General features: G+C 43.0%; 2 protein-coding genes across 8 annotated transcripts in view; one reads left to right on the forward strand and one right to left on the reverse strand.

Annotated features, from left to right (window-relative positions):
- SLC25A13 (solute carrier family 25 member 13) overlaps nucleotides 1–2,974 on the forward strand; it is a 110,392-nt gene extending 107,418 nt beyond the window's left edge. For both annotated transcript variants that reach the window (XM_081882853.1, XM_081882854.1), the window contains 2 exons: nucleotides 84–174; nucleotides 1,738–2,974. In XM_081882853.1, coding sequence (XP_081738979.1) covers nucleotides 84–174; nucleotides 1,738–1,918 — 272 coding nt within the window. In that variant the 3' untranslated portion in view covers nucleotides 1,919–2,974. The remainder of the gene's footprint in view (nucleotides 1–83; nucleotides 175–1,737) is intronic.
- Nucleotides 2,975–5,572: 2,598 nt separating this feature from the next.
- DYNC1I1 (dynein cytoplasmic 1 intermediate chain 1) overlaps nucleotides 5,573–17,894 on the reverse strand; it is a 219,519-nt gene continuing 207,197 nt past the window's right edge. For all 6 annotated transcript variants that reach the window (XM_081882855.1, XM_081882857.1, XM_081882858.1 and 3 more), the window contains one exon: nucleotides 5,573–6,387. In XM_081882855.1, coding sequence (XP_081738981.1) covers nucleotides 6,277–6,387 — 111 coding nt within the window. In that variant the 3' untranslated portion in view covers nucleotides 5,573–6,276. The remainder of the gene's footprint in view (nucleotides 6,388–17,894) is intronic.

Raw genomic sequence — 17,894 nt, forward strand, 5'->3', positions numbered from 1 at the left:
CAAACATTCATTTTAACAAGGAAGGATGCATGTTAACCTGATGCATTAATGTGGCTAATAATGGTGTGGTTTCCTCCCCTCAGCTCGTGTATTTCGGTCGTCTCCTCAGTTTGGAGTAACCCTAGTGACCTACGAGCTTCTGCAGAGATGGTTCTACATTGATTTTGGAGGAACGTAAGTATGTTGGGTTGACCACCTTGGCTCTCTTTATAGGAATTAGTCATAAAGAGCTCCAGATTTTATTTATGAATTAAGGGTCACTAAAGCTCAGGGGAGATGCACTTTTTAACACCAGTGCTTGTCATGTACATGAGGGCAGACAGGAAGAGGAACACGAGTAGTTAAATAGCAAAGGGAAGATCCATTCACAGAGTGCAGTAGGGTTTTTTAAAAAGACTTTTTATTAAGATTTTCCCATAATACAATAAAATTACAACTACAGAAGATACAAATTGATGGAAGTGAAATATGAAGTCCTTTAAAAACAAAACAAAACAACATAGTTTTATTGATTTCCAAACAAAGTTCTCTCTTAAAAGTAGTTCCTGGTCCTTTACCACCCACAGATGACAGTAGCTCCTCCCAGCTCCTACCTGGGATCTTTCCTTTCTCCTCCCAGCCTCATATCCTGGGGGACCAGCATTTTCCTGGTCATCACCCAGGGTCCTCCATCAACCCTCTACTACCCCCATGAGTATACAATCTATGAACTCTAATAAAGGCCCCAGACATAGGACTCCAAAGAAATTGGAGAAAGCAGAAAAACAAAAGCCGAAAAACAAGGAAGAACGAAAGAAAATAGAGAGAGAAGAATAAGGGGGGAAGGGGGAAAACCCATTAGTGAACGATACGGAAGAAAAACTTTCATTTTTCCATCTGCCAATAAAAAAAAGATTAAAATCATTAGAAACCTTTGGCATGGTAGAGTACAGTAGTGTTGGCATGCTGTTAATACTGCAATGCTGTTGATGAGATTGAGAAGTCTCATCAGCACTAGTCTTAAGACTTGCATCACTGGTGCATCATGTCCCCTTAAGTTTCCATGTTTTCGCCTCTTCTGCCGACACTCAAAACAGATTTCGCATTGAACAGATTGCTGGGTGAGTCTCAAAGGTAATTTTTAACGTGCTCCTACTGTGCTGCTTTATAGGCAGCTGCTGGAGAATATAGGACTTTGTTTTTATACAGGTATGTAAAACATGCTCTACCCCAGATGCTGTTGGGCTCCACCTTCCGTCAGCCCCAGCCAGCAAGACCAGTGGCCAGGGATGATGGGAACTGCAGTCAAAGAGCATCTTAGTCAGCGGACTAAAGTTTAAAAAAAATGGTGGCTTGCTGTCTGAAAGGATTGCATAAGAAATCGGCACAAAAGAGGGAAAAGAAGATTATAGGAAGCTTCCCATTTAGCTCAGTACTGTCTGCCCGGTTTCAGTCAGGGCATTGCTTTACCTGGAGTTGCTGGGCATTGAACTGTGGACCTTCTGCATAAAAAGCAGGTGCACTACCACGGAGCTATGGTCCTTCCCCAGCCCCAGGTACCAACTCTTCCATAAGGTTGAGTGCTGATGTTCCCAATGACCAGGAGGAATAGCCACGGAAGGGAAGGAGTTTGGAGAGAGGCGGAACCAAATAGCATTTTGTCCCAGGCAAGCTCTTGTGGGCTCTTTTTCTCTGGAAAGAACTTTACTTTTAGGGTGGAAGGCTGCATAATCACACTTGATAAAATATGTATTTCAGGAAGCCAGCTGGATCGGAAGCCGTTCTGAAAACTAGGATCACCCTACCTGCACCGAACCCCGACCACGTGGGGGGCTACAAGTTGGCCGTTGCCACTTTTGCGGGAATTGAAAACAAATTTGGACTTTACTTACCTCGATTTAGGTCTTCACCACCTACCTCAAAGGCAGCGCCTGTCTGATCACAAGGCAGCGACTTACTTTTACAGAATGTTGGGAAAGAGCCATTCATCTGATCAGTCTTAATACTTCATTCCTTTAGCTTTCCGGTCTCAACCCAGCACCACCTGATCTGCAAGTCTTTCTTCCCACCTGCTCCCCATCTTTTAAGTGTGAATCATTGGTCTCTGCACTTCCTTTATCAGATCACTGTGAAATTCTTGCTAGAGTAGTCTTATCGGTTTGGGTCCATGAATGCATTTTTGTTCTTTCTTGCACATACCTGGGATTGTGAATGTACTTGGGCTCATTTGGGGAAGTATGCAACTGCTCTTCTGGTTGGGGAGGGTGGTGTGGTTCGGGGAGGGCTGTCCTGTCGTCATGGCTGCATGTTGGCTATTCAGCAGAGATCATGGTGCTCAACGCAGAACAATTTAGACAGTGCGTCTAAGAATTGGGGACACATTCCATTTGCATCCGTACCGGAGGATTTGAAAGGTGTCGATACGAACGGTACCTGACTCTTGCCAAGAGTGACTGTATTTTACATGAGTACTACACGCACAAGTTGCATTCCTGGATTGTATTAGGAGGGTTTTATGGGGAACATGTTTTTCTAACTGAAACCACATCGACGAGCGTTTAGTAATTATATTCTGTTCCTGGTATCAGAAGGCTTGTGGGGTTGGGGGTGGGGGGAGAAATGTAATTTTTTTCCATAGTCTCTGCACTTTATGGAAGAGCATCGTACCACATGAGATGAAAATTCAACACCAAAAGGCACGAGCCATCGAGAGGCGTAGCTATACATTCTTCAGTGCTATTTGGCTCAGGGCTCCAGCACAGCTTTCGTCGACACTAATGGAGGCTGTGCCCAAGGGAGTCACACCAGGCCCTGCTGATATTTGGGTTCTTGTTTTTTGTGTTGGTGCACTTAGAGTAACCTGCTGCTTGTTTAAATAAATGCAATAGAAAAATCCATGCACTGTATCAATGGTATCTGCCTTAACTGCCAGCTTGTAATTGAAAAATATTTGTGTGGAAATTCTGAATAATTTTGATGAATTAAAACAGATTTTTTTTAAAAAAACAAAACAAAAATACAATAATAACAACAACAACCAGATTAAATATTTTGCCTTCTTTTGGAGGGGGTGGCGCGTGGGGCTGCCTTGCAGAGTTTAGTGGGAAACTGAGACCAACATTAAGGCCACATAAAGGCCATCAACTGAAAGCGCCATGACACCACTTTAAAACAGTCACAGCTTCCTGCAAAGAATTATGGGAGCTGTACTTCGTTAAGGGGGCTGAGAGAGGTTAAGTCATTGAGGGCTGAACTCTTTTCTTGCTTTTAACAAGTATTGCAACATGTGCCTAGAAAGGCTTCACAGTGCAAGCCATCTGTCATGGATGCCACCACATGGCCTGTTTTCCCATGCTGAGACCACCGGTAGCTTTTTAAAAGCTCGTCCCATTTTTATAAAATGGATGTAGGCTTTGGTTTTTAATAGTAATAAAAAAGTTTGCCTTGGATCTTTTTAAAGCGTTAACTAAAGCCACTAACTGGATCAAATTCTCCACAAATTATTACTTAAAACGTAAAATCGGAATACTGCCATTTTTATTGATTTAATAGAACTGATTGGTTAAAGTTCTACGTCTCAATTAAGAGCAAGGCCTTCATTAAACAAGCTTTGGGTGTTTGCAGCAGAACCGAACTCCGTGCATTTATTTTAAGAAAAATATTTATACACTGGTCGCTATTATAAGAAATATCAAAATGTTTTACAATAATATCTATATATACTTAAAAACACACATAAAAATTAAAATCTGGTACTACTATTACCTATTCTTAATTGCCTGCATAAGCCTGGCAGAACAAAAAAGTTTTCAGCAGCCATTTAAAGGTTCAAATAGAAGGTGCCTAAGCATTGGCTGGGAGCAGGCTTAGTGGGGACTTTGCCAACTTGACTTCTTCATGAAAAGAAGGCCAGGCTGTGAATTTATAAAGCCTTGCTGTGCCTTGTATGGGTACTGTAGTTGTGTCCTGGCTGAGAATTTGAGCTGAATACTGAGCAGTCTCCTCGACCCACCTTGTTCAAACCTCAAATTCTGCCACAAATTTAACAAGCAAGATCCTGTTGTCTTAACCTCAGCCAGTCAGCTATAATAGGGATAGGGTAAGGACTGCAGCGCTATTGATAAGAGCAGCCATCACTTTAACTGCACCAAGACTTCAGGGCAAGAGTGCCCTGAATGTGCCACCAAGGAGGACCTTTTTGCCACGTTGGTTCCTTGGACGCGTCCGATGAGCACAGCCCAATTGGTGTGGCTGTGCATTTGGCTTGTCGGTTCTGATTAGGCTCTGCACTGTGGAAAATGAGCAGCGTAAAAAGCACTTTGGAAATGGAAGCATCGTTTTGTCACTTGAGCCGTTTAGCTGTGCTGCTTACGCTAAAGGACATATTTTAAATCTAATGATTATACATAATAAATTACTGGCTGGTTTGGAAATAAGTAAACCTCAAGATACTTTCATTATGGAACTCCCTGGGGAAGTTAAACACAGCAAATAACCCAGAAACAGCACTTGAACAAATTGTGCTTTTTTAACCACTCTCTGTGTGTACTTTAGAAAGTAGTCCTACTTGCCGCCTAAGAGGCAGCGCTGCAACTTTGCAGGAAATACAGGGCGCTAAATCCAACAACTATATTTTGGCAAAGTCCGGGGACAAAACGGATGGTGCCAGTTGGCAGATGCGTGGCTGCAGAGAGAAAAAAATGGAATTGTGAAAAATAGGACCAAAATGTGTAGTTTTGCTTTTTTTGCTTTGCCTCTCTCTGTAAAGCCAAGTATCTGGACCAAACTGGTCCTCTGCATCATTTTGAGCAGGTTAGGATGAAAGATGCTGACGTGGAGCTTAACCAATATCCAAACAACCCTCACCTTGAGATACTGCCAGTCCCATTCCATTGACAAAAGACACTTATTTTGGATCATTTAACAGTGGACTAGGAAGGTATGTCCAATTTGGATACTAATGTAGGGATGGGAAACTTGTAGCTCTTCACCATCCCTGACCACTGACCATGGTGGGTGGGACTGATGGAAGCGGGATGGGCAGGCAGGACTCCAAAGCCCTCCCAATGGACCATCCCAATGGTTGCAGCTGAACAGAGGAAGTAATGTCAGACTTCGTGTAAGTGCACAGACAGATTCTGCAGTAATTTGAGCGCTAACAGTGGAAAATTGGCCCGTGTGCCTGGGAAGCTGCAGAAGCTCAGAGCTTAAATTTACACATGGGTCTATACATATGAAGCATCAGAATGGCCCACAGAAATCTCGCCGGTAAGATTATGGTTGTGCATTTGTATTACCGGTGCAAATCTGAACAAGTAATATTGACTCTTACCACTCCAAGAAAAACAAAACCCTGTTCATCTAATCAATGTTTCTACCCCAGAAGTTACAATTCTCTGACTGACCAGTAACGGAAATAATTTTATCAAGAAGAAAACCAACAAAATGTGGCTACAGAACAGCTCTGACACATTTTACTGCCGTTGCCTCTGTCTACTTCTGAAACAACACTTCCTCATTCAGATCATTAGTGGTATCCTGCAATGAGTGCCGGGGACCAACTGCACATGAAATATTGCTAAAGTATCTAGGATTAATAGGCGATTTTAGAAAGTTCTGTTTATTCAACCAAACCCTTTTACAGATTTCATTTTAGTAAAAAGTGACATCCAGTAATAGTTGTTTGGGACTCAACATAACCCCAACAGGCATGCAGAGACAATGCAGTTTGCTCGTTATGCACATGCTTTGGGATCGTTTATTTTAATGCTTTCAAATAAATATGTTCCATGCAGCACACCGCAATAAATAAGGAGCAGCAATGTTCGTATAGTACATCCATTCATAATGTAAGTCACCATGTGAAACACCACATCTAAAAGTCTCTGGCCCAGTCCCATGTTGCGAAGCGCACCACATCTGTACCCAATCATATCTGACTTCATATGGATTTAATAGGACTGTGCCAGAAACGCCCGTGAGCCCAAGTTTATTCAGGAGTTCCTAGCTAGTTACTGCAGCTACTAAAGGATTTAAAAGGCAACAACTGAACCCACTTGGGCTTGATTTGTCCTCTCATTCGTAAACTTCTCAAAAAGAAATATGAAGCATGAAAACGCTCTGGATATTTTCAGACGGCTTGAAGCACAACGCGATTAATATGGAGAAATCAGAACCCTGGGGAATGCTGGCAGCAACACTGGCATGGAAAGCCACAATAATACTGACTTGACACGGAACATGACTGCAATCAACAGAGGGCAGGTGGCTACAAAGGAAAGGACACCTTTCTCTCTTCTAGGCAGAGATCTCCATGGTTCCTTCTTCTTCGCTGTCTGCTCTGTTGGCACGGATTTCCACCAGAGTCCGGGCAAATCGGGTCCACTCATCGTTGTGCGGTATAGCAAGCTGCAAGAATTAAACAGACAGTGGCGCAGAGAAATTAAGACTGGACAAAGAGAGGTCTTAAGCCACACTGTTTTGACAGTCGTTCGTTATTCTGTTTACAGCAGCCCTCTTGGAGGAATGATGCAACTGGGTGTTTTATAAAAATCTATGATGGGATATGTTAACAGCTAGTTGAACAGTTATGGTGTTATTTTTCTTAGGCTTGCCTAAAGATATTGCTAAAATACTATTCCAAGCATCCTGCCTACTGCTGGCTAGGGCTGATCAGCAATATAGTTCAGCATCTGGAGGACCACAGGTTAGCCCCTACAGTGATACTAGATAGATAAATAGATGGATGGATGGCTAGATATAGGATAAAAATGCTGTAGGGCAATGAAATGAACACAGCACATTTAATCATGTCAACAAATGGCAGAATCCAACCAAATGCTATCAATACCTTTAAAACCAACAAAAGCCTTTTCTGGTTGATGTAAAGGTAAAGGAACCCCTGACCATTAGGTCCAGTCATGACCGACTCTGGGGTTGCGGCGCTCATCTCGCTTTATTGGCCAAGGGAGCTGGCGTTCAGCTTCTGGGTCATGTGGCCAGCATGACTAAGCCGCTTCTGGCAAACCAGAGCAGCGCACGGAAACGCCGTTTACCTTCCTGCCGGAGTGGTACCTATTTATCTACCTGCACTTAATGCTTTCGAACTGCTAGGTTGGCAGGAGCAGGGACCGAGCAACGGGAGCTCACCCTGTCGCGGGGATTCGAACCGCCAACCTTCTGATCAGCAAGTCCTAGGCTCTGTGGTTTAACCCACAGCGCCACCTGCGTCCCTCTGGTTGATGTAGGCAAGCCTATTTAGACTTTCAAACATTAAGCATTTATTTACGCAGTTTATAAATCATGTTTCGCCACAACATGATCTCATTAGCCTTGGTCTGAGATGTGCTCTTTATGTTTATGCATCTCAGTAATGATGGCACTGAATCAGACTGGCCTAGCTTCCCTGCTATCTGAAAGTGTTGGTTTGGGAGGAGATGTCCCACTACAGTAGAAGACCACAACAAGTCGGGGATAAGGAAGCTGTGGCTTTCCCACCATCCCTGCCCATTGGCCATGTTAGCTGGGGCTGATGGGAGGTGGAGTCCAATGAGAGGGCCACAGGCTCCCTATCTCTGCTATAAGTTAAGGTCAGAATGTTATAATAGCAGCAGTTAGACACGGCCAGGGCGATACTACACTGCAGTTAGAATGGAACTCCAGGATGGGGTACACATGTTAAAAATGTATGCACCATGTCATATTTCTGAAATTATTATGCAGGGAGATTTGAGAGGGGGCAGGGGGCATTTTCGCTCTGCCCTGTTTCTCAGTACAGCTACAGAAAAGGTATATAATAAAAATGCTAAGCATTCCTAGAGCAAGTGAATATTATGCAAGCTGATCAGAATTTCTTCTCCTACCCCTTAACACTGAAAATACCTGGTAAAATTGTTCCTTTTTTCACTTTATTCTTATGAAGACAGGACAAAAGTATGCTCCGAGCGGGATATGTATTTCAATGGAATGGATGCGAGGGTGCTTTAGTGATACCACGGGACAATCCCACCCCACCCCAGAATCCATTCTAGCCGAATCTAGTCTTGCAATTTTTGAGAGATAATGCAAAACAAGATTGAAACAATCACCAGACTGCTTCCTCTATGTACATTTTCATAGACTCCGACCCTAGAAGCCGGCAACATGAATTTAAATTAACCATGCACATTTTTACAGCTCCGTAAAGTCTGTAACCTCTCGCTGGATGCTGTAGGAGAAAGCTAACTGTTTAAAGAAATTATGCAACGTAGATGGCTGGAAAGGAACTTCTTTCAAGGCAGGAAGCAGTGTGACTGACACTGAGCATCTGGGGTATGTGTCCCATTACTGCTAGTGAGCCATAAAACCAGACAATCCTTTTATGCACCTTATGCAAATTTGTACTACAAGTGCAGAAGAAAGGATCTGTCCATTTCAGTTGCCTCCATTTTTCCAATCTTAAATTCAGTTCTCCACATCTGGCAACAATTTCTGATTTCCCCCCCTTTAAATCCATATGAAAATTCACCAGCATTTTAGTGCAAATTTCTCCTAGAAAACACATTTGTATATGCAGTTTAATGGACTACAGTACAAGCAATTTCCCCTAATATAATGCACTTGTGTATGCTATTTTCATTAATATCTTCCTTTTTATGCACACTTCCCCCTAATACACACATTTTTGTAAACGGTGTTGGGTTGGAGAACTGCATCACAAAGTTCGGGTAAAAATGTGAATTTTGAAGGATGGCTGTTTGTCGGTTCACATCATTTTGGAAAGTGGAATTTTGATAGATTTGGCTTTAAATGTGTACCTAATTGAATTTCTCCTGGTTTGGGCACAAAAACTGCTTTGGTCACCTCTGTCGGAAGAAGTGAGAGGGAAATGTGTCCCTATTAATTCTCCTTGACCTTCCCTTGACCATAGTATCCCTCTGGAGCCTCTATCCGAGTTGGGGGTGGGTGGTGATGTTTTGTGGTGATTCTGGTCCTGCTTGGATGGTCATTTCGAGAGGGGGGTGCTTGGGGAGCACTCTTCCGCCCCATGGAGCCTTTAACATGGGGTTCCTCAGGGTTCCATTTTTATCTCCCCTGCAGTTTTTAACTTCTACATGGAACCACCAAGTGGGATCGTCTATAGAGTTTTGGAGTACATTGTCAGCAATATGCTGATGACACTCAGCTCTATCTCTCCTTTACATCGACAGGTGAGGCAGTAGATGTGCTGGACCAGTGTCTTGCCTCGGTAATGGACTGGATGAGAGCCAACAAACTGAAGCTCAATCCAGATAAGACTGAGACACCTCCCTATGGGAGGCGGCCTGCTCTTGGAGCAAGTATGTAGCTTGGGGTACGCTTTTAAAGGTATAGTGTGCCTGCTGCCAGGGTTGCTTCAGGAGACAAACTACCAGGGTTGGGTACCACTGTACCACCTTCAACTTCCATCCATATCCTTGCATATCATTTTACAAAAATGAATGTCAGAGAGGTGCCATTTGGATTTTATGTTTCCTATTCAAATATATATTTGGACACACACACACACACACACACACACACATTTCTTCTTCTTTCTTTACCTGAAGCCTGTAATGCAGATTCACTAAAATTTCCATCTCAGGGTTCTCATTTTTATATATTCCATTCTAAATTATGTTTGGCTTCAAGAGAGCTAGTTAAAAAGATTTTGTAAAGCTGGCTAATTAAGGACCGCAAAAAAAAAAGAGTTTGGGTTAATTTTAGCTTGGTTCCTCCAATAGCATCAGCCAGGCAAATGGTTATAATGACTAAGATGAGGCTTCAAAATAAAGAGCAAGTGTGGTTTATCAGCATCCTTATAATCTTTCAATTTAACAGAAGCATTTTAGGAAAGATCAGAAAAACCCTATCTCAGGAGTGCATTAACTCTTTACTCCAAGCACAGCTTTTGCCATCCTGAAGTTGTCTGCACACAAACCATAAGAAATGCATTTGATATGGAATGAGATTTGTTGCAAACAGTTTTGCACGTAAAGATTTCTTCACGATTCAGTCATGCAAGGAACTAGACAACAGGGTAAGAAGGAACTGGATTCTAGAATGATACTGTCAAATACCTGATTTATAACACATACATGAGTGACTGACCAAACAATTTAAGTTAAAAGCTTTAAGTTTCTTCCTTCCTCAGTAGCATGTTTGGGATTTTAAGAGAAACAGGAAACTGTTATGTTGAACACTAAAGTGTCTTAATAAACCTAACTCAGTCTGGCTGCCGCTTTAAGTTATTTTAATTGATTGATTGATTGATTGATTGATTGATTGACTGACTGACTGATTTATAGCCCATTCTTCCTACCAGGGCAGCAGAGACACCTGTAATTAAAAATAAAATAAATATATACAGTGGTATCTCGGGTTACATATGCTTCAGGTTACATACGCTTCAGGTTACAGACTCTGCTAACCCATAAATATTACCTCGGGTTAAGAACTTTGCTTCAGGATGAGAACAGAAATTGTGCTCTGGCGGCGCGGCAGCAGCGGTAGGCCCCATTAGCTAAAGTGGTGCTTCAGGTTAAGAACAGTTTCAGGTTAAGAACGGACCTCCGGAACAAATTAAGTACTTAACCCGAGGTACCTCTGTATTTAAAACATTTAAAATTGTTATAAATATCTTAAAACAACAGAATCATAGAACTGTAGGATTGTACATCTACAACTAATTTAAGACCAGTTACAACCAAATCATATGTTTGGATAGGCCTGCCGTAAACAGAACAGTTTTCAGCAAGCATATAAAAGAGGACAATGATATTGCCAGCCTAATGTCAACAGACAGGGAGTTCCAAACTTCAGATGCTGTCACTCTAACGCAGGGATAGGCAAACTCCGGCCCTCCAGATGTTTTGAGACTACAATTCCCATCATTCCTGACCACTGGTCCTGTTAGCTAGGGATGATGGGAATTGTAGTTCCAAAACATCTGGAGGGTCGCAGTTTGCCTATGCCTGCTCTAAAGGAATGACTCCTTACAAGTAAAGAGCAGGTGTTGCATGACACTTGTACAAGTGCTGCAGATCGAATAAACTGAGCAGCACACGGAAACACCGTTTGCCTTCTCACCGGATCAATACCTATTTATCTACTTGCACTTTGATGTGCTTTCAAACTGCTAGGTTGGCAGGAGCAGGGACCGAGGAACGGGAGCTCACCTCATCACTGGGATTCGAACTGCCGACCTTCTTATCGGCAAGTCCTAGGCTCTGTGGTTTAACCCACAGCGCCACCCGCGTCCCTTTGAGTAACCTGCCCCATTTATTTATTTCTTGCATTTATATCCCAATATTTCCCCCCAAGGAACTCAAGATGGCATACTTGGTTCTTCCCGTCCTTGTTTGATCGGCCTAAGGTCACCTAAGTGAGCTTCATTGCCGAGTAGAGATTTGAACCCCAGTCTCCCAGGTCCTAGTCCAAGGCTCTAACCACTATCAACACACTGGCTCTCAAGGGGGCTACAGCGTAACTCCATCAGTCTGGTCCCAACCCAGCAAAGCTTTCCTGCATGGATTCATTTAGAGTGACAGATACTCAAATCAAGACAAAAGAAAAAGAAGTATAGGCACAGATGTATTAAAAATAATTAAAATTTACAAAAGGATGAAACATTGCATGAAGACAATCGTAAATGCAACACTCCTTCCCAAATCTTACACAGAAGACGAACCCAGTAAGGAAAAAATTTCCATATTAGAAATCCATATAGCTTTCTTTCTCCCTATGGGGTCTGCTCGCTATATATATGAGCACACACCTTTTCTGGCTTTGATCCTGCGGTAGTATCAAAACTCCTTCATTATTTTTCTTTATATATAGTCTGAAAAAGTCTGTATTTTTCCAGGCAACTCCCAATGCCACACACATGGTTGGAAACAAAGTGGGAGGTAATCTGAAGGGGGGGGAGGAAGGCCACCAAAGTAACCGAAAGCACCCTGTTCACATAGCTGGAGTACCACTGTGCTTAACTCTTCAGAGAGCCGAGCATCATTGCTAACAATGGATGAAACCACCGGCGAGAGGTTGAAGCCAGAAAACTGCATGCAGATGATTTTAATCAGCTCTGTGTATATACTGGTGTGCTTAACTGAAGGGGTGGGATACCACAGACGGGCTAAAGACTGTCTCCGCTCAACACACAGCAGGTATCGCAGGAACTGTACACACCACCCCCCTTCCATAAAGTTCATTTGTGGGTTTTCATCTTGATTAACCTCTGCTGCGAACTGTGTCTCTTTGCACTGTTCGGGGGCGGCCGTTACAGATCATGGGAGTTGCAGCAGCAAAAGATAAGAAACCGCAGGATCCCTAGAGGCACACACACCAGATTTTTTCCACTGGCGAAACACACAACAGCTAAATGTTCAGGCACAACTCAGACGAAACCCTCAAAATTGAAAAGTTTGGCTAATCCTTAAGAGATAAGGGTTGGGAACATGTGACCTTCCAGTTCTCAGTACATTGCATGTCCCATCATCTCTGGGAGGGATGGAGAGCAACCTCTGGAAGTCCACAAGTTCCTGCTTAGATAGGTAAAGGTAGAGGGACCCCTGACCATTAGGTCCAGTCGTGGCCGACTCTGGGGTTGCGGCGCTCATCTCGCTTTATTGGCCGAGGGAGACGGCGTACAGCTTCTGGTCACGTGGCCAGCATGACTAAGTCGCTTCTGGCAAACCAGAGCAGCGCACGGAAATGCCATTTACCTTCCCGCCGGAGCAGTACCTATTTATCTACTTGCACTTTGATGTGCTTTCTAACTGCTATGTTGGCAGGAGCTGGGACCGAGCAACGGGAGCTCACCCCGTTGCGGGGATTTGAACCGCCAACCTTCTGATCGGCAAGTCCTAGGCTCTGTGGTTTAACCCACAGCGCCACCCACATCCCCCCTGCTTAGATAATGTTAAGCAAATTAGCAAGTTGGCCAAACTGCCTACCGTTTAAAGAACTGCACTAACATTCCCCCCTCATTTTCCACAGCACCATCTTCATTGTTGGCTTGAGCCTGATGGTTCTGCGTCTCACTCCAATCCAACCCTCCCCACAAACCTTTTGAACCAAAGAAAGTCCAGGCACCCTTGGCGACTCCAAAGCTTCACCAGCCTCGGGAAATCCAATAATGGTTCATTCTGCCTATTTGGCTCAGAGCAGAAAGAAAAATCCCAAGGGGAGGCCTATTACCTTCTGTGGGTGGCAAGGGCTAAGAGCAACCTTTAAGAGAGGACTTTGTACAGTATTCTACTTGTACTTTTTGTAGCAATTTTCAGGTTCTTTTTAAAATTTACTTTAGCTTTCTATATCTTACTGCATTGAGAAAAGAACTCCAACAAAAATCTTAGCACTTACAGTCCATTCTGCATACTGTACTAAACTGGCAGTGGTTCTCTTTAAGGGTTAGTTGAGCTCCAGCAAAAATAACAAAATGCCTTGTGACACCTTAAACATTCACAAATGTATTACAGTATACACACCAGCAGACTGGAATCCACTTTGTCAGAGGTGTAAATCTCAGTTGACAGAAGAGATGTTGCTACAGCTGAACATAGGATGTTGCCTTATACCAAATCAGACCATTGGTCCATATAGCTCAGTATTATCTACACTGACAGGCAGCAGCTCTCCAGGGTTTCAGAAATAGGACATTTCCAGTATTACCAGGAGACGCCGGGGATTGAACCTGCAACCTTCTGCATGCAAAGCAGATGCTCTACCACTGAGCTGTGGGTCTTTCCCAAGGGGGCCAAGCCACAAATCTTGAACTACACTAAGTGCTTCTGGGTGGGAAATGACTAGAAGGGGAAACTGAACTAGGAGATGACCCAGGTTCCTGATAGGATATTAATTTGGGGCAACGCATATGTTTAAGATCTGAAATAAGTGTGGTTAACTGAAGAGAACTGGATTGATGTGGAGCAGGATCAGTTGGAGAATTAACTGAAATTGAATAAATTAAAGAGATACTGATTTGGAGGGATTTGAGGTGGGGTACAAATTAATTGAAAATTTTTATCTGGGATGCTTCCAGTGAGAAATTAGTTAACTTGCTTTCTGTGATACCTCTTCTGTGTATCAATTTAGTTATGACACTGATTTTATTACTATTTATTTTAAGCTGTCCTGAGACACTTTGTACGGGGTAGAATACAAATTCCAAAATAAATGCCTAACACGAGGTACCTCTTTTTAATTTTTTTAAAGCAGGTGGCTGCCTCTGAAAATTAATAATTCTCAAGAGCTGTTTTCCGAAAGGTTGCAAGCGTCACAGGCTCTGGCTGTCTGCTACGGAAAGGCAAGGAACTGCCTGGCTGGCATGAGGATGTATGGATCTTTTGCTTTTTTTAAAAGCCACCAAACCTGTGTACTTGCGGTCTGCTGGATCACAGCCAAAGCGCCTGCAAATACCATAAAATTATAGTTCAAATATGTCGTTTCCGCTTTTCTATGGAGCAAATTAATGTCCTGAACTCTTCCGTAATGTGCTGCAATTTTAGGCTAACCGGCTCCTTATCAAGACATACATTCCATTGCGCCATACATTTATACAACACACAACTTCACCAACCATTAAGGAAAAAGCATTTTAACACCATAATTAAGTCCTCCCTCACAACCAAGGTTGCTATTGAAAGTGACAGGCTCAAACCACAGAAGAATCATAAAGATGATTAATTATACAAACGAATTCTTGTTTTAGAAGATATTCCTCCAGAAAACATATGCTGGTACTAGTAAGGAGGAGAGCATGCCTGTTCAGCTGAATTTCACAAACAAGAACACCATTACATTAATGTGATATCGCTTTAACCCATATTGGCACTGAACATTTTTTTCACTCAATTCCCTGTAGCACAGGGAAATAGCTGTAACAATTTCCTAGTCAAGCTGATCTTACTGTGTGTATATAGAAAAAAACAAGAAAATGTTCTTGGGAAATAAGTTTACTTCCCTCCTCATCCTGGCTAAATTTGTTATTTTAAATACACTATTTCATGGTTCCTTATTAAGATGCTACACAATGTTAATGATGCTATATTACTTTTAAAAGTGCATTTTCCTTCTTCCACATTAAGATGTTGTACAATATTAGGAAATTCAGTAGAGCTTCTCCCTCCTGACCCCCACTGCCCTGGAAGTGGTTTGCCTGACTCAGGGTCAGCCTAAGACATTTTGCTTCCTGAGGAAAAGGACAAGGCGGTGTCTCCTCTCCATTCCAGGTTCAAGTGTTGACTGGACTGGCTGTTGAATCTTATTTCAATGCTCATGACGAGGCAAAATCATCCGCCTTACCTGAGGCAGCAGGCAGGGGTGCCGTCTTTTCGGTGCCCTGGGTGCTCGTTGTTGTTTAGTCATGTCCAACTCTTCGTGACCCCAAGGACCAGAGCACGCCAGGCACTCCTCTCTTCCACTGCCTCCTGCAGTTTGGTCAAACTCATGTTTGTAGCTTCGAGAACACTGTCCAACCATCTCATCCTCTGTCGTCCCCTTCTCCTTGTGCCCCCCATCTTTCCCAACATCAGGGTCTTTTCCAGAGAGTCTTCTCTTCTCATGAGGTGGCCAAAGTACTGGAGCCTCAGCTTCAGGATCTGTCCTTCCAGTGAGCACTCAGGGCTGATTTCCTTCAGAATGGATAGGTTTGATCTTCTTGCAGTCCATGGGACTCCCAAGAGTCTCCTCCAGCACCATAATTCAAAAGCATCAATTCTTTGGTGATTAGCCTTCTTTATGGTCCTGCTTTCACTTCCATACATCACTACTACCATACCCACAAAAAAGCCCTCAATATTCCACAGCCAAGTGGTTCCATGGGATCCTCCCGCTGCCCCCCTGACAGATGGTCGCAGCTGCAGTGGGCAGCAACCCCAGTGGGCTGCTGGGAGGAGCCCCGGCCGCCCCCCAAAAGGCCCAGGGGAGGGTCTGCTGCAGCTGCAACAGGCTCCATCAGGCCCTCCCGCTGCAGTAGCAGGCCTTAATATATACACATATCACAATCTATCACACACATCTCCAGAATGGGCAGGAAGCAAGTTAAACCACTTTAAGTGCACATATTTCATTTTAGATTAAGAGTGTAGCTGAAGACACAGCTTTTATTCCTGTTGGTGTATGAACCGATATGTACATTAAAGACCTCAAAGACTGTATGGTAACACAAATTAAGGAATATCGTAATGAGAAACACAAGGATTTAGGGTGATAATTACTGGGCTTTGCCTCTACTTACACCGGCTTACCCCCTACTGAGGCTACCAAAGCCAAAGATTTTATCACTCTAGTAATCAGCAATGGGTGATGGCCTTCATAAAACACAGTAATTAAACTGACTGATTTTTCAAACCTGGGCATTTTTTTCATTAAGGAGCTCTTTTTAAGCCACCCTTAAAAAAAAAAAAGGCACACTGGATACATCAGTCACTATTTCTCTCCTAAATGCCAACATTTGGGAGCAAAACTGATCAACACGCTGTTTCCCAAGTGATCATTACACAAGCTGAGGTGGGGAGAATCAATTACTGAGTGATCCTGCAATGGTGACAGGAGAGCTCTCTATATTTCTTATTTTTTTAAAAATAAAACAAAGTCTACATACAACGAACATGTACAAAGAAGGAGGGGCTTTGTCACAAACGTAATACTTTTGTTGAAAATTGCGTAAGCAAATGAGTGGCTTTGTATTCTGGGACTCAGAACCCAACTCTGCCTTGCACTCAGTTTTTTTAGGCAGGTTACTTGTCCTTTGTTGTGGCAGCCATTTTGTGGCAAGCCATGGCCTTACTATAGTCATTTTGTGGCGGTACCCACAAATGTTTTCCAATTTCCAAATGGGACAATGAGCCCCCAAATATTGGCAACCCTTGAAATGCAGTACATTCCTGGCAGGCAACAGTTATGTATAAAGTTGTATTTTTCTCGCATTAATAGAGATGCTGGGTGAACTCCCAGAAGTGCAAATGGCATCACTACACCTCTCTAGAGAGCATTACACAGAGGGAGCATTTGTTGGTACCTTTATACCAACATGTCTATGGAGAGTGAAGCAAGTGGCTGGAGACACTGAAACTAAAGTACAGTATATTTTAGATATGAGTGGCACTACTCTTAATTTGAAGGAGTGCTAGTTATTTCCCAAGATTCTTCGTAAGAGACCATGCCAGTTATACTGTAGTATAAATTTGTAGTGCTCTAATTCTCTGCAATGTAACACCCAATTGTGAATTGTCTCTGAGTAACATTACTAAAAGACAACAATCCTAACCATGTCTACTTTGAAGTCAGCCCTATTGAATTTTGACTACTCCCAGGTACATGCAATTAGGATCATGGCCCACATTTTCTAACACAATTCCTAAGTATGCTGATACATACATATACATACACACACACACACATAAATATATATATATTACACAGAGAGAGAGAGACAGACACAGTGGTACCTTGGGTTACAGATTCTGCTAACCCAGAAATAGTACCTTGGGTTAAGAACTTTGCTTCAGGATGAGAACAGAAATCTTGCTCCGGCGGCGTGGCAGCAGCAGGAGGCCCATTAGCTAAAGTGGTGCTTCAGGTTAAGAACAGTTTCAGGTTAAGAACGGACCTCCGGAACGAATTAAGTACTTAACCCGAGGTACCACTGTATATATTTCAGTGTCTCGTCAGGCTATTGCCACAGACTACTAAGAACTTCTACAGAAGCTTCAGTTAAATGCCTGTGTGCAGATAACCACCCAACCGCTTGGCTAGCTTCAATTCATTACATTGGGGCTGGCTCCAGGGAGGTTCCTAGGAAATTATGTCCATCATTGCTAGATAATATGAACAAGAGTAACCTCTGTGGGCCATCACAGAAGCATTTAGAGTTGAATTAAGTGCTCTCGTCCAGCTGAATCTGGCTATTAAATCAT

Source organism: Podarcis melisellensis, assembly GCF_964234715.1.
Source record: "Podarcis melisellensis genome assembly, chromosome: 12".
Classification (NCBI taxonomy): Eukaryota; Metazoa; Chordata; class Lepidosauria; order Squamata; family Lacertidae; genus Podarcis; species Podarcis melisellensis.